Raw genomic sequence first — 16464 nt, 5'->3', positions numbered from 1 at the left:
TTGGTTTATTTTTGTTTGGTTAGAAAATATAAGGAAAGAGCACATAAGTTTAAATTAATATTTAACGGTGAAATTATTTAAGATTATTATTATTATTATCACTATTACCTTTTCTTTGTACATGTGTTTAAGAACGTGTATGATATCCATGGATTTCAATAAAGAAGTTTTTTTTTTAAAAAAAGGAAGATGCATCAACCACACCATCTTCTCAAGGAAAGTTATGCTTCTCTCATGAGAAATTTCACCATCATTATAGGCTTGAGATTCTAGCCTCCTATTAAATTCCTGCTTCCACCCAGACATAAATGACTGTCTGGCTCATTGTTTATTATCTATTTAGTGCCATCCATCATCTCCCAAGACAAATTTAGGAAACACCAACACGATCCCCTATAGCTTCACTTCCTTTTGACCCCTAGTTCAGTAAAGAAGGGCAGATAGGCTATTACAGTCTATGAATACCCCATGGTTTAAAGATTGGATAAAAGATCAAATCTTTTCAATAGGCTCAACAGCATATGAGCCATGTAAGACCACCGTGATGTACAATATAGCATGTACAAATCAGACGCTCTCTTTCAGCAAGGATTGATGAGAGAAGAACAATTGAAGGACATAACACTGGTAGCTCAGCAGTAGCAGAAGAGCATCAGTATTGCATGCAGAAGATCCCAGGTTTGATACTTGGCATCTCCTGGGAATGTCCACTGTCTGAAACTCTGGAGAGATGCAGTCATTGTGGGGAGTACTGATCTTAGAGGGGCAAATGGTTGGGCCCCATACAAGGCAAGTTAAAAAGTCAAAGGAAGCACTTGCTCTGTTGTTGCATATTTTAAAAAGCAGAACCCAGCATATGCAGAGAAAATAGGCAACAAAATTACAAATGGAAATTTCTGGGGAATAATGGAATTATTCATGGGGGAAACTTGATAAATATACAGTAGCTTCTGTATTGCAGGAAAATTGTGATGCTTCAGTGGCAAAGCATCTACTCTGTATGCAACAGGCCTGCAGTTCAGACCCCAGCATCTCTGGCATAGTTCTGGGAATGTCACTACTCTGAAACAACCTGTGCTAAATGGACCAATTGTCCATCTCAATGCAGTGGTACCTCTGGTTGCGAATGGGATCCATTCCAGAGGCCTGTTCACATGAAAAGCCTGCAACCTGAAGCACTGTATGTGCACAGGTGCGCAGTGCGATTTGGTGCTTGTGCAGATGCACAAAGCATGATTTAGCACTTCTGTGCATGCCCGAGTGGCGAAACCCAGAAGTAACCCTTTCTGGTACTTCCGTGTCGCCACAGGGCGCAACCTGAAAAAACGTAACATGAAGCAAACGTAACATGAAGTGTGACTGTACAAGGCAGCTTCCTATGTTCCTTTCTATCTCAGTGCTGTCTAAACCCTGTAGTAATGTTTCAAACTCATTCGCTCTCTGTCAAAGGGGAAGAGGGGACTTTGCCCATTGTGCATGTACGTGTGTGTGTGCTAGGAGACTGCAAGCAAAGGTCAAAAGTTATCCATTCTGTTTGGGTAGAAAGATTGTGTTTAGACCCTGAGATATTTGTCTCACCAACATTAAAAGGGATAGTGCCTAAAGTGAATGTGGGGAACCATTAGCCTCCACAGGTGTTGCTGAACTACAACTCCCATCAGCCTCAGGAAGAAGGGCCAATGGCCAGAGCTAATGGGAGTTGTGGTTCAGCAACGACTGGCGGGTCAAAGGTTCCCCACACCTGATCCAAAGAAAAGGGCAGAATCTTGTTCTATAAGACAGTGAGATAAATGGACTGTAAATACTGGAGGATTTCTCAAATGCCTGAAGAATGGTGTGTAAGACAGTAGGATACAGCTGTCTTAAGTAAACTAAAACAGGTATTCTGGGTGAAATGGGGTATGAGATGAAAATCTCTTTGAAATGCATGGGGCAAGTTATTGTAAAACAAAATACAGGAGTGGGAAGTCCATTTCCATTGACATACTAAGAGTGTGTGTGTGTGTGTGTGTGTGTGTGTGTGTGTGTGTGTGTTACCAGGCTTTATATTATGTACCAACCAAATACAGTGGTACCTCGGTTTAAGAACAGTCCTGTTTATGAACGATTCAGTTTACAAACTCTACAAAACTGAAAGTAGTGTCCTGGGTTGAGAACTTTACCTTAGTCTAAGAACGGAATCTGAACAGTGGAAGGGCACCAGCGGTGGGAGGCCTCATTAGGGAAAGCACACCTCGGTTTAAGAATGGCTTTGGTTTAAGAACGGACTTCCGGAACGGATTAAGTTCATAAACCGAGGTACCACTGTATGATGTTTAACATGTTTTATATTTTTTCGTAAACTGCTTAGAGGTCTTCTATCGAGCAAGCACTATATCCATTCTGGTAAATAAATAAATACATTATAGAGCCACCCATCTAGCACTGCATGAAGAAGATGGATCTCTGCCCTGTGGGATTGACAATACACAAAACAGGCCCACCAAGGGAGATAGTAGAGGAAAGGCAGGGTAGTGGAACGAGGAGGAGACATGGGAAGAATCTTTGGCTATTTCAATATCTGTGAATGGTTACACAAGTTGCCAGTCTGTATGCATGGTTGAGTTGTTACAAATTAGGATCCTAATAAGCAGGTAAAGGGCTTTAACCCATTACTCCTCCCTATGGACCTGATCCAGATTGTAGGAGGGCATGCCTGCAATTTGCATAGGGGGAGGAGTTTCCAGAAAAGCAAATGCGGCGGGGGGGGGTCCAATGCAAATTGCAGGTGTGCTGAACAGGAGCAACAGAGGTCTGCATTATGGAAGGTCTTGAAAGATTAAAGCCCCCAACCCATTCCTTCGACTAGAGACTCAATCCAGATTCACCTCCCCCACAAAAAAAACCTGAATATTAATGATTAAAAAAAAACAACACCTCTTCCTACACTTAAAGGCAAAGCTATGTGGTTAGCAGAATGTGTAGCTTGGCCTTTAGTTGTACTAGGGAATGGCTACAGGGGGAAATGAATCAACAAATATTGGGAAAATTGGAAGTGGTTGGGCATTTATGCTAGCATTGGCCCTCCCTCAAGCAGAGAGCGATGCAACTGAACCACCCCAGCGGGCTAACTTGGAGCAGACTTTGCTAGGCTTGCCGGTCTACCTGGCTGGAGAGCGCCTGGCTCCAGTTGCCAACCTCATCCTCTCTTCTCCCCCAGGTGTCCTACGTGAAGGCCATTGATATATGGATGGCTGTGTGCTTGCTGTTTGTTTTCTCGGCTCTGCTGGAGTACGCCGCTGTCAACTTTGTGTCCCGGCAGCACAAGGAACTGCTCAGGTTTAGAAGGAGAAGGCGGCACCATAAGGTAAGCGATACGCGAGCCGACACAGCCGTGTAGAAGAGCACAGCTGAAATGGACGGGTCCTGGGGCAAGGCTGGCCTGATCAAGAATGGTCACTGGAGACCATTTCATTTGGGCAGGCAAGATTGGAGCACGTCGGCGATGAGCCAATAAGACGAGCCCGACAGCCATATTTGAAAGGGAGATTTGCGTATCGTTTGGAAGGGGCCAGGAGCTACAGCTAATCAATGCTCTCTGGTGCATGGTGGGCAGATGTAGTCATCTATTTCACTCCATCTCCCATCAGTTCCAGCCAACATGGCCAAAGATGGCAGAAGCTGTAGCCCAAAGACATCTGGGTGGCCCTGGTTTGCAGGCAAACACCTTCCCTTCAAATGCTGTGCTGCTCGCCAAAGGTCACCGTTATTGGAATTATAAAGCTGCCCACTGTGTAAAGGGTGAAACCTGGCCCATAATTAAGGTGGCTTGGGAGAAGCATTTGAGAATGGATGGGAAACTACCAAAACAGAAGGCCAGTGCAGTAGCTGCTTCTCTGACATTCAGCTTGCTCTCCCAGTTTTGCAAAAAAGTTAACTCTACCGATTCAAAGAGCCTGTGCCTGTAACTGCAGCTCTCCCGGTCATGCTGTCCGCATTGCTTCACGTGCTGCAATATCATTCATGGGTCCATGCTGCTTTCTTTAGCTGGGTTGGGAGGCGAGGAATGGTCTCAGAACTGCACTGCTGAAGTAGCCAGTTTCCCATATAAAGGTAAGTAGAACAAACTCTCTCACCGTCAAGCTCCCTGTTGGGTTTGCTGAATGATAGAATCATAGAGTTGGGGGGAACCCCCAAGGGTCATCCAGTCCAACCCCTTGCAGTCCAGGGATCTCAACTGAAGCATCCAGAACAGAAGACCAGCCAACCTCTGCTTCAAAACCTCCAAGGAAGGAGGGCTTTTAAGCAGAGGTTGACTGGCCATCTGTAATGATGCTAAGCTGTATGGATGCGCTTTGTCAGTGACTGGCCTCAAGCTGAGTAAGGTGAACTTGGTAGGCCTCCTTGTGCCTCCCCAACTCTGAACCTACTCCAAAGAAATGTTTTGGTGGGGCAAGACATATATGAGACAAAAACAGCAAGTGGAGACTACAGCAGAACATTGCAGTATATCCCCCAGCCCTTAGCATGCTCTAGTTCTACGCCAGTGTGGTGTAGTGGTTAAGAGCGGTAGTCTCATAATCTGGTGAACCGGGTTTGCGTCTCTGCTCTTCCACATGCAGCTACTGGGTGACCTTGGGCTAGTCATGCTTCTCTGATGTTTCTCAGCCCCACTCACCCCCCAGAGTGTTTGTTGTGGGGGAGGAAGGGAAAGGAGATTGTTAGCCACTTTGAGACTCCTTAGGGGAGTGATAAAGCAGGATATCAAATCCAAACTCTTCTTGTTCAGGTTTCCAACCAGCTTGAAACAGGTGCTTTGTAGTCTTGTTCAGGCTTTACCAGAGAGGGCTGCAGGGGAGGTAAATGAAAAAGGATTGGATTTAGACCTCCTCTTTGGGCTTCATAGAAGCTAGAGCTGTGTGCAGAGCTTCCTCTTTATATTGTCATTAGCCCTTGGGCTCCGGTAACTTGCAAAGTATTTTGCAGGAGACAGCTTGTGTGAAAGGGTCGTAACTCAGTAGCAGAGCACCTGATTTACACAGAGACGATTCAGTCCCCAGCATCTGTAAGTAGGGCCTGGAACATTCCCTGCCTGAAATTCCACAGAACTGCTCCTAGGCAGTGCAGATACTAGTGAGCTACCTAGGGGCTCTGGCGGATTGAGCGGAGGAAACCAAGATTGGGTTCAACAATCAAGAAGCCAGTTTCTGCACCCACTGTAGAGAGAAGGGGGGGGCAGATGGGCTTATCAACCTGGAAAAGTAGCCCATCTGGAATAAGGAAAACTCTGATCCTAAATCTCTGCTGCCTTGTGTCTATACTCATTCATGAGAAAGGCTTCTGGAGTAAACCCCAGGGGGAAATCCATGCCCGTTGTCTTTTGGGACATCTTTGGAAGAAGAGAAGACTATGGAGTAAACCCTACACAAATCTGGAGTACAGTGGTGCCCCGCAAGACGAATGCTTCGCAAGACGAAAAACCTGCTAGGCGAAAGGGTTTTCCGTTTTTGAGGCGCTTCGCAAGACGAATTTCCCTATGGGCTTGCTTCGCAAGACGAAAACGTCTTGCGAGTCTTGCGAGTCTTGCGATTTTTTTTGCTTTTTTCTCCCTTTTTCTAAGCCGCTAATAGCCGCTTAGCCGCTAAGCCGCTAATAGCGCTAATCCGCTAAGCTGCCAATAGGGTTGCTTCGCAAGACGAAAAAACCGCAAGACGAAGAGACTCGCAGAATGGATTCTTTTTGTCTTGCGAGGCACCACTGTATAGTCCCTAAGACTGATGGATGGTGCCAAATATATTACTCTGCTTTCCTTTGGTCCACATCAGTGAAGCCGAGAGAGGGTTCTTGTTGTCTGGGCAGCCAGGACCTCCATACACACTGCCCATGTTTGCACCCTGGAGAGGTCACTTTGGTGCTGCTAACACAGCAAAAGCAACACAGGAGGCAGCAGTTATGAGTTACCAGTCTCTGCAGCTACAGCAGGCGCTGTGATTCTCTAGTTGCTTTTCTTTCTCCTGGAGGCACACTCTATCGTCTCAAGGCAGATGGATGCCAACATTGGACCAAGGGTGTGACTCTCAGCATAAGGCAGCTTCTTGACGTGTTCCTGCTACCACTCCAGCCATTTGCTGTTTGTTTGTTTGTTTGTTTGTTTGTTTGTTTGTTTGTTTGTTTGTTTGCCTCACTCATGGTGGGTTTGTGAGGCTGACTTCATAACAGCCGAAAGCAAATGGAGAAGAGGGAATAAGTAGCCCACTGAGCAGCTGGAAAAGAGTGGCAATCTACTATTTGGCCACAAAAATTCTGTGAAGGTACTTTGCTTCTTCTTTTTTCTGGCGGCCTGTCGCCTTTCTGCAGAGGGAGAAAGGTTGGCTGGAACTACAAAAGAGAAAGAAAAGAAAGAGGCTAGCCTGAAAATGATACTGAGAAATAAAGGGAACTTGTAATGAAACGGAAAGTTGAACAATGTTATTTTTCTGGTAAGGCAACATCTCTCAAATATAATTCAACCATTCTTCTTCCTCAAGGAATATTTCAATCAAAATGCACAGGGACAATTAATTTGAGTTATTATTTCATTAAAGTTTTGTTACCTTTCATTACCATCTTGAGGCTTGCCTCTTTTCTTTTCTTTTCTTTTCTTTTCTTTTCTTTTCTTTTCTTTTCTTTTCTTTTCTTTTCTTTTCTTTTCTTCCTCCCTCCCTCTCTCTCTTCCTTTTTCTTTCTCTCTTTCTTCTTTCTGAATAAGGTGTAGATTTAATATCAGTCTGTACACTTAGTCTCCTGAATCTTGTGCCAGAACACTGGACATGGCGGGCAGGCAGGGGGGCGAGAGAGGAAGCAGTTGTACCAGATCTCCTGGCTGCTTTTTCTTTGAAAAATATCAAAACTGGCTAGTGGGATGACTAGGTGCGTGGGAGTTTAATATTACAATGGGCTTCAATTTTACCTTCCCAAATGTAAATATACCCACCATTTCCACGTAGACTTTTCTAAGTCCTTAGAGCTGAGCTTCTACCCCCGTGAGTTTCAGAAGTCTATCTTTGTGATATGGCTAAAATGCAGAATGTGACTCTTGGGATACAGATAAGTTTCTTGCTTTGCATTGCTGCCACCTGCTGGCCAGAGCAAGATTTTATTCTTTTTTATTATTATTTTTAAAATAGAAAGATAGGCAGACAGCACATTTTAAAAAAAAAACACCTTTGAAAAGCCCCCAAGTCATCTTGAGGTTAAAAGACTGCCTCCCATCCCAATCCTTAACTCGCCCCTTCTCTTTTAACTGGGTGGTAATTTTCAACGCTTCATCTATCACGTAAATTAAAATAGCAAATTCCATTTAATAACTTGATAACCCACATTTGCCTGTGTCACCACAATCTAAATCTGCCTATTAAATAAATTGGAATCTCTTTTTATAGTTTAGTGCCAAAACTGTAGAAATAATAGTTCTATGAACTCCTGACTTCCTTTTATCTTGGTTCTAATTGAGGACAAATATTATGCATGCATGGAAATTCCCCAGGGGGGGAGTAGCATACAGATCTATTAAAGTACTTGAAAGCAGGCAGTACCTACACGCAGTGTAGAACACTGGCTAGCACTGAGAGCAGCTGTTCTTGGCAGACTGATGCTGTGATCTTTCCTATCTCTCTCCTTTCGTCCATTAAACCAGCGTAAGATCACCTCCCCTTTTCTATCTTTCCCCAGGAAGAAGGATGAGAGGGGAAGAAAGGGAGGCTTTCTTAGACCCTGGGAATATTTTTTCATCAGGATACATTCTTTGGACCATCTGGATGTTGAATGCCAGCATGGTTAAACAAGAGGATCAAGGAGGCCACAAAGCACAAGAATGATTCATTTGTGGGGAAAGGAAATCCCCACAAACCTACTAAAACAATAAAAAGTGCCACAAACCTGCAAGCCAAATGCAAAGATACAATGAGCTGGGATAGCTCAGTGGGTAGAGCATGAGACTCTTAATCTCAGGGTCATGGGTTCAAGCCCAACGTTGGGCAAAAAGAGGGTTGGACTAAATGACCTTTGTAGTACCTTCCAAGTCTGTGATTCTAAGGCAAGCCAGTAATAAAATTGTCAATGATATGAAGCTGTTAATGGTTTTTTAAAAATGAAAACAGGAAATGAGCCCAGGAGGGAGCAAAACCTCCAGATAGCAAAGGTGAAAAGACAGGGACATTTCAGAGATTTTCTTCCCTCGCCTAGTGCTGCACATCCATATGGTGTTGGACTTTTTTTTTTATCAACTTGCACCGCAGTTCCCTTTGCTTTTGAAACCCACACTTTCCAAAGCACTTTGTGTTATTTCTGCGCATGGGAGTGAAGGGAGTCTGGAAAAAGTATAAAAAAAAACTCAACAGGATAACTCTTTGAATACCACCTTTAGAACATTTCATAGCTGAGAAAGTGCACTGGAAACATCAAAACCAGCCTCTTGCATGGTGCCAGTTCAAGGTGTAAAAGGAGACATTGTGAACAGAGAGCAGGTAGCTAAGGAAGAGACCTCATGCTTTTGGTGTTGACTGTAGAGAGCCAGTGCTATCCCCAGGGAGGGAGGGGGGAGGAAAGGGAAACAGGGATGATGCGCTTACAGATCCAACCTGTTCCTGAGACTAAACGGTTCCATAGGTAAGTCATATTACTCCAGCGAACTCCAGACGAAGCAAAACTTCATTCAGTATTATTTGCTCAGATTTACCAAAGCACTCTCAACTCCATTCATACTTCCTTGCTGTGAACTTGTGGCGGTACAATTCATCCATACCATGCAAGGCCGCTCTTAAAAGATACTCTGCAAAGAAAGGAAAAGGAAAAGCCATGCATAGGGAACTTGGTCTAAATTAAAGTCCATAGGTTAACTGATGGCAAATTTCACCATGCCTTTTCCTCCAACTGCTTCCCAGCATATAACTTGGAAAGGTCCTGCTTCACCCATGATAATGGATGCAGAGTCTTAAACTGGATGTCCTACTCTGTGTGTACTGATATTTAAGAAAGCTTGAAAAACAGAGGCTTCTATATGCTAATATCTAGGCCAGGAGCTCGTGGAATTGCTAAATGACCTTTGTGTTCAGAGCATCATCACAGCTGCTTCATATTCTGAATTAAAGGCCATCAGTTATTTGGCTTCTTTTCCTGGCCCTGACAAGAATTCTTATTTATTTAATTTACCGTATTGGCCCAAATATAAGCCACTCCCTTAAAATTCCGCAGGCACTCACACCCGTTCCATTTTACCAGATATCTGTTTCAGCAGCAATATGATAAACACCAATTTTTGTAAGGTCACAAATTTAAGCCGCACTTTAACTTTTAACGGTCAGAGTTTTTTTTTTGGGGGGGGGAGTGAGGATTATATTCAGGCCAATATGGTATTAAATTCGTCTGAGGAGCATAGGGCAGTTTACATCCTGTAGGTGATGTCTTCTTCTTATTATTATTATTATCATTATTATTATTACTATTATTATTATTATAAAAAAACTAACTCTTTCGAAAATAGGCAGGTCAGTCTGAATGTAGCCTTTCTCCAGCTCATAGAAGCATAAAATATTCTTTATTGGGTTCTTAAGTTTAGTGAGGATGCCGTGAGCTCCACTCACATTCCCACAAGCCGGCAGAACCCAGTCCCAGAATCCCTTGCGATGACTGTTAGCCTAGTTTGAGCCTGTAGCTGTGCCTCTATGACCTTGAGGATCTCTATGACCTTGAGGATCTCTGCAAGAGTCTGGGGGAGGAAACAGAGTGGAAAGGGAAAGCCCCAAAGGGACAGAGAGGAGCATCGGCCATCAAAACTGATGCTATACGCAAGTATCTTTTAAAGGATGAGCCTTTTCTGCTCAAAGTCCATGTAACTCGGTAGAAATCCACATGGAACCACTTTTGCTATATGAGTTACATGGAGCCCACTCCTTCTGGGCAAGCCAAGAATAAAGAAGGTATGGATGGGGAGGAGGGGCAGAAGCAAAACAGGGGATATCTTGTTGAGGACAAGGAATGGTTCCCGAAGGAAAGGCAGGTCAACCCACTTTCCAATGGATCCCCTGCTTTGCATCTGTGCATTGTACTGCACCCATCTATAAGGCTGGTCTCTCCAAGAGGGGGTTGCCCAACTTGAGCAAGGCCTCACAAGAGGGACCTGTCCCCAGGGACTTTGGAGCTGTGGTAGGAGAGCCTTATAGCAAGGGTGCACTGTCTATATCTTATTTGTAAGTAGAGCCCTATGTTTAATATATTTCAGGAGGACGACACCGGAGAAGGCAGGTTCAACTTTTCGGCCTACGGGATGGGGCCCGCCTGCCTTCAGGCCAAGGACGGCATCTCGGTCAAGGGAGCCAACAACAACAACACGGCCAACCCAGCACCGCCCCCTTCAAAGTCTGACGCCGAGATGCGCAAGCTCTTCGTCCAGCGTGCCAAGAAGATAGATAAGATCTCGCGGATCGGCTTCCCCATGGCTTTCCTCATCTTCAACATTTTCTACTGGATCATCTACAAGATCGTCCGAAGGGAAGATGTCCACAAGCCATGAGCTGGGGTGCAAGGTTCTTAGGTGGAATTCCAAGAAGATGAGGATGGATGGTGGTTAAAGGCAAGACAGATGGTTACTCTATACACACTACGTGCAATAGCAATGCAGTGATGCATGAATTTAAGAATGTGGCAATATCTATTTTAAAAAACAAAAACAAAGTGGGTGACTTTTAAAACAAAATATATGAACTGAGGAATATTACGGGGGGTGGGCAGTGGGAAGAAAGCTTTCGAAAACTTGAGTGGGGTAAGATTATGGGAGGGGCAAGTTGTTTTACAGCACTGGGAAGTTTAGGATTGCTATGGCGGCAGTCCAAGCAGTGTAATATATTAAATATATATTCATGCTTAATTATAATGCAAAAATAAATCCTTTTTTAGCCTATTAACAGCTTAGATTCTAAAGCCGATGGAATGATTCATGATTCCATGTGCAAAGAGGATTGCAATTACGCTTAAACCAGACTCTTGCTCTGTAAGGCCATACCAGTTTCTAAGCAAGCACGCAAAAAAAAGCAAAAAAACAAAAAAAGACAAGCAAAAGAGAAAAAAGTCATATACTGTATACTGCCCCATGTTGTTCGTGTATGGTTTGAAGATGGAATGAATTGGGCCAGGGGATTTTTTAAAAAAAAGAAAAGAAAGGAAGAGTCAGGGTCCACTGGGAGAGATTGAGGAGTGCCAAAGTTGCATATTAGAAAGCAATCATTTTATGATCCAAGAAAAAAGAACCTATATTATATAGATATATATCGATAGCTAGATAACAGTCCTATATCCTTTCAGAGAGTGGTGCAAATTCCTGGCATTAAATCTAAAATTGTAGCTTACATCCTTGAACATCCTTTTGGAGATATGTCCATAGATTTCAGTGAGAAGCTGGTTGCGCCTCCAATTCTTAAATTGCAAGAGGTAGGAGTTGTGTTTTGGGGACAAAGACACTCAGTCACAACTCATACCTTCAGCGAGATCATGGAGTCATGATGCAATGTGGGTTTTTTAAAAAAACCAAAACCCATTAATCTTAAGACACTCACCATGTTTCTTTAAATAACAAAAGCAAATTGTTACTGTGAAAAGCTAAGGCTTTAAAATGAACCCACATAAGGAAGGTATTCTGCACTACAGGAAAGAAGGTGTGTGTGTGGTGTGTGTGTGTGTAAATAGAAGTAACAGAAAATTAATTTTAATTGGTAAACCTGGGGTGGGCTATGGGAAAGAATGATATATATCTATACAGAAAAGATGACCATTATTTTTTGACATTTCATAGCATTAGTAATTTTCCAGTGGGATTGCTAGCCCAACTATATTTTTGTAACTCTTTGGTGCTGCATTTAGCTTTCATGGCTAGCAAGACACGAACGAGATTTCCATTTGTGCATTTCTTCTCCCAACCCCCCGTATGGCTTCCATCACTGCTACGTTGCAGAGAAGAAGAAAAGGCCATGCACATTTACATGGACTGGGGGGGGGGGGTGACCAGCTCCACAGGGGAGGTTAAAACTGGCAGTGAGGAGCCCTTTGAGGCAGCTGAATGTTTAGTCAGTGTTTGGGGTGAGGATGGGTGAAAGAGAAGAGGAAGGATAGAGATACAGTGTCCTTCAGTACGGATCTTCCAGACACAAGCTTGCTGCTTTTGGATTAATTTCCCCTTTTCTTGCACTTTAGAAAGTTAACATGAAAAAAAGATTTAGTGAGCAGGTTCAGCGGGACAATCAATTCGCATTCAGTGTTGGCCCTGTATTGGCAAAGAAGAATAGCTCAAACCAGGGGAGTTCTCCACCTTTCAATTGCTGTAGTAGACAACACCAGTCTCTTTCTTGCATTGATGTCCCCTGTAGCAAACGCATAAAGCATGGCCATCATTGACACATATGTGCAACTTGGATCCAGTGAGGGTTCACTGATGTGCTTACATGTGCAGACACATGCAGGAAACTCCAGCGCAAGGCTGGTTTTCCCCACAGCTAACCTAACACATAGAGCTGCTCCTAGAGGCATCTTACACACAGGGTCAGGTCTGCCACACACGGGATGTGTAAGGAAGAGACCAAGGAAACCTGAGTAGCGCACAAGCATAGCTTTATTAAAGCATAGCTGAAATTACCAAGAAATTACAGCCTTTACCCAGAAAGCTCCTTCCCATAAGCATATATTATTGCGAGGCTGGAAGAGGTCATGATGTGGCAAAATCAAGCGCTTTGTCTTTTCTTCTCTTTCTCATGGCAAAGGCAAAATGGGGTGAGGAAGACCCGCTGATGCCCTCTTACTCAAAGAGCAATTAAATGGTGGAATGGGCCCTGTGGCTTGAAAGTGTCTGGGGGGAAATGCCATTCTATGCAGGAGGGGTAGATTATAAGGGAAACCCAGGGCATTTGCAGGCCTCCCTGAAAGCCTGGTGGCAGGCTGTTCTTCATTCAGAAAGCTGTCTTCCCAAAGAAAGCATGTACACATGTGCACACAAACATAAACATGTCCCTTTGAAATCCAAAGCATTATAGCTGAGCTGCTGTTACCATGCGAAGGGCTGCACTCAGAGTCTTGTCTACAGCCCACAATTGCCACTGGCATTGAGCTTGCTTGCTGAATCTGCTGCAGCACAAATGGTAGCCCATTGCACAAGCTCTGGGCTCAGGAAGCCCGCTTGCCACCAGGTTGTGGTCTGGAGTCAGTGAGCAGGTGGAGGAGTTCTCCTTCTTCCTCTCCCTGACATGAGGGCGGTGTGTACAGCTACAGCTTCTCGCACACGTGCAACACAAACACATAATCCCTTGGTGCCTCCCCCACCGTTTATTCTTTCTTATGTGAACTGGAGTCGATGTTCACCTTGGCACAGATGCTACAAACCAAGACACATGAAGCAATGGCTTGCAGGGCTACTTGCCTGCTCTCTGTTCAGACTTGCCTGACTGGGTTTCTCTTTACCGAGCCAATTTTTCTCAGGTGTGACTCTGATGGTTTGACGGGAGGTCAAAGCATGGCTAAATCCTATTCTTTGACTAGTCATTATCTTTTCTGTCACCCCACCCAAACCCCCCGCATTTATTTTGGGCATGATGGGGTACTATATCATGTTGCTTCCTTTTCACAGACCTTTTTCATTTTGTAAAATCTCTACTCGTGCCAGACCTCCCCTAGGAAGGATGCCCTTTCTTTTTTCCTTAATGGCTCCCTTGTCTGTGTAAGCAACTTCAGCATTCTAGACCAAAAGACTTTCTGAATGTCACTTATGCAAATGCCCTTGGATTATTAGCAACACACTGCACAAGGCATCCTGTGTCAATATAGCCAAAGCTATGGATATGGGAGCAATTCAGTTCAGTTCACATCTCAAAGAGATACCCAATTCACACTTCCCAGAGCATTACTCAGGCCATAGAAACCTACTCCCAGGGGCCGTGGGGGCTTCGCCCCCCCCCAAAAAAAGTTGATGGGCATTCCCATTCAAATGGACTGTGTGCACTGCGTCATGTGATCAGTTATGCAGGGTGGTGCTTACCTGGGCCCCCACAATATTTTATTCAAGTTGGCACCCCTGACTCAGGCCAAAAGACAGCCATCCTTCAAAATCTGCCCTTCTCTGAATTTTGCAGTACAGTTCTCCAGCCAAGTAATCCATTCAGAAATGTATATACCAAGGTGGGGTATGCATTTAAAAAAATGTTAATGAAAGCAACATACAAGAATGCATTATATTGGACTAATTTGCTTGCAAAAAAAATGTGCATTTGAGGCATATTGCATTCAAACAAATCTCTTAAGAGAAATTCGCTCTGAAATACTGATGAATTTCTATGAGAAAATGTGAAAAAGCTAACTTAAAATTGGAAAAGTGATAAACTGAGACTCACCAGAATGGACAGACTTGCCCATCCTTTGCCAAAGCCCACAAGTACCCCTTGTCGCACATCTCTGCCGGACAGATCATTCTGCATTATCAAAGACTTTATCGTTAATCAATTCAGATTTGGGCTAGGTTGAAATTTCTTAGAAAGAACCTAAAAGGGTGGGGTGCGGCTTTATCAAACTCCTAGAAAAGTAGAAAATTCCAGATCTTCCTTGGAGATTGTTCTGGTCAAATGCCTTCCCAGTTTCGCTATCCACGAACTTTGGGTGCTAATGTGGATCTAATTTTAATATTGTTTACTTTTATTTTAATACTGTTGAAGGAGGCAGTAGCCTTTACTCCTCCTTCCAATCCTCCCCTCTTAGCCTATTGCTTTCTTTCATTCACCATTGTGAACTTACAATAGCATTTCATTCCACGTTAGGTGAGACAAAATTCCTTAGAAGAGAATTTTTGGAGGAAAACCTGTTGAAGAATTTTACCCATTATCAGCCTCAAAGAATATCTGGCAATATCCCCACCCAATGCCTCAATTTTAGTACCTACAAATAGCTTAGAGAATTTTGGGAGGTCCTATTCACCCATCCTTTATTGAGGTAGAAGTTTGAATGCTGCATCCCATTCCTATGCCCTGAAGGTGGTGCACATAAAATCAGGCTTCAGAGTCTCAGTGGATCTGAAACTTGCCCCCTTACCAGAGTAGCAACAGTCAGTGACCCTTCTACTTGCTGCTGGTCCCAAGGGAGCAGGTCAATGTCCAGTAAAGTTTTTGCTTGATGCTGCCAATGAAGAAGAGTTGTTATGTTCCACCTATACATGGCTTCCCAGGATCTGTTAGGCTGGCCCAGGAACACTGCTATCAATTCAGCATCACACACTAGTTTTGATTATGAGCATCAAGGTGGCATTGCTTTAGCTAACGCATTCGTGCCCAGTACCAAAACGCTATTTGCACTATGGCAGCTCAAGTGGGTGTCTATAATCAAGGTGTTTTTCTTCTTAATTTCACTTCGTTTGCAGTGTTGTTATGCCAAGACAGGACCATCCTCTCCAATTCAAATAAGCAACCATTATATGGAATCTTTGCCTAGGCTGGCAGATACCCTTTCTAACCTGCTGTTTGTTTACTATTAAAAATCCTTCCTCTTTTTTAGACAGCCTCCATTCTAGCCAAAAATTATTGTCCCACTTTGTTCTACAGTAGCAGGATTAGATGCCCCTCGATGCACAAAGTCCTATTCTTCGGGTGCCCTTACCATTGACTAAAGAGAGTAGACGGGAAGAAGTCAAGGTTTCCACTGCATTTATCAAGCCACTTCATTATTTTGAAAGATAATTACAGCAATCCGTCATCCTTCAGGGTATTACGATTAGCCCTGAGGCAGAAATTATTGCACGGTCTTTTTTCCCTTTTACTTTTTAGAGTCATTAAGGCATCCCTGGATTCTGGCCTAGGCCCATCATGCTCTCCCTCTTATCAGTAGTGTTTGCATTTCTGGGGTTTGGGCATATGTTTTTCTCAACAAAGCCATTGCAAGTCCCATTGGAAACAGTATTCAATGATTTGCTCATCTTCCTACCCTCACACCACCAGGGCTGGCATCAATTTCCTTAGACCACTGGTACCAAAATGTATGGGAAACTGCCCTACTAGAAAAGTTAACCAACAAACTTCAACTAGCACAGGGACAAGCAAAGGAGGGTGCCTTCACCCCAGTGTGGCTCCCCTTTATCACATATGCGGCAGAACAGGACAATTACCTATCCCCCCCCCCTCCAACAGCGTACAAATCAATATGGCTAGCCTGACCCAACAACACACACATCCCACACACATACAAACCAACCAACCACACTGCAACCAATTGAACTCAACCAACCAAGCTCTGGACCTGCCCCCCCAATCCTGTAATGCCAATAAAAATAAATAAATATATAAACAAAGGACCTACCCACGTGACGCTGACACAAAAACCCTGCACAAACTCTCTACAATGGAACGAAATATCATTCTCCCACCCTATCTTTCTCCTTCCCTCTTTCTCTCTCTCTTCCCTCTCCTTTCCCAACCACGCAGTGTCTAT

General features: G+C 43.9%; 1 protein-coding gene across 2 annotated transcripts in view; it reads left to right on the top strand.

Moving 5' to 3' along the window:
* The window catches only part of GLRA1 (glycine receptor alpha 1), a 92813-nt gene extending 81318 nt beyond the window's left edge, over positions 1-11495 (top strand). Inside the window, exons 8-9 of one of the 2 annotated variants that reach the window (XM_079968290.1) lie at positions 3200-3346; positions 10238-11495. In XM_079968290.1, coding sequence (XP_079824416.1) covers positions 3200-3346; positions 10238-10528 — 438 coding nt within the window. In that variant the 3' untranslated portion in view covers positions 10529-11495. Of the gene's footprint in view, positions 1-3199; positions 3347-10213 lie in introns of both variants that reach the window. The other variant, XM_079968289.1, reaches the window with a different exon arrangement.
* Positions 11496-16464: the final 4969 nt, after the last annotated feature.

Source organism: Podarcis cretensis (genome assembly GCF_951804945.1).
Source record: "Podarcis cretensis genome assembly, chromosome: 2".
NCBI classification, from domain to species: domain Eukaryota; kingdom Metazoa; phylum Chordata; class Lepidosauria; order Squamata; family Lacertidae; genus Podarcis; species Podarcis cretensis.
Note: the sequence above shows the minus strand (reverse complement) of the source record. Positions and strands in the feature narration are given on the sequence as shown.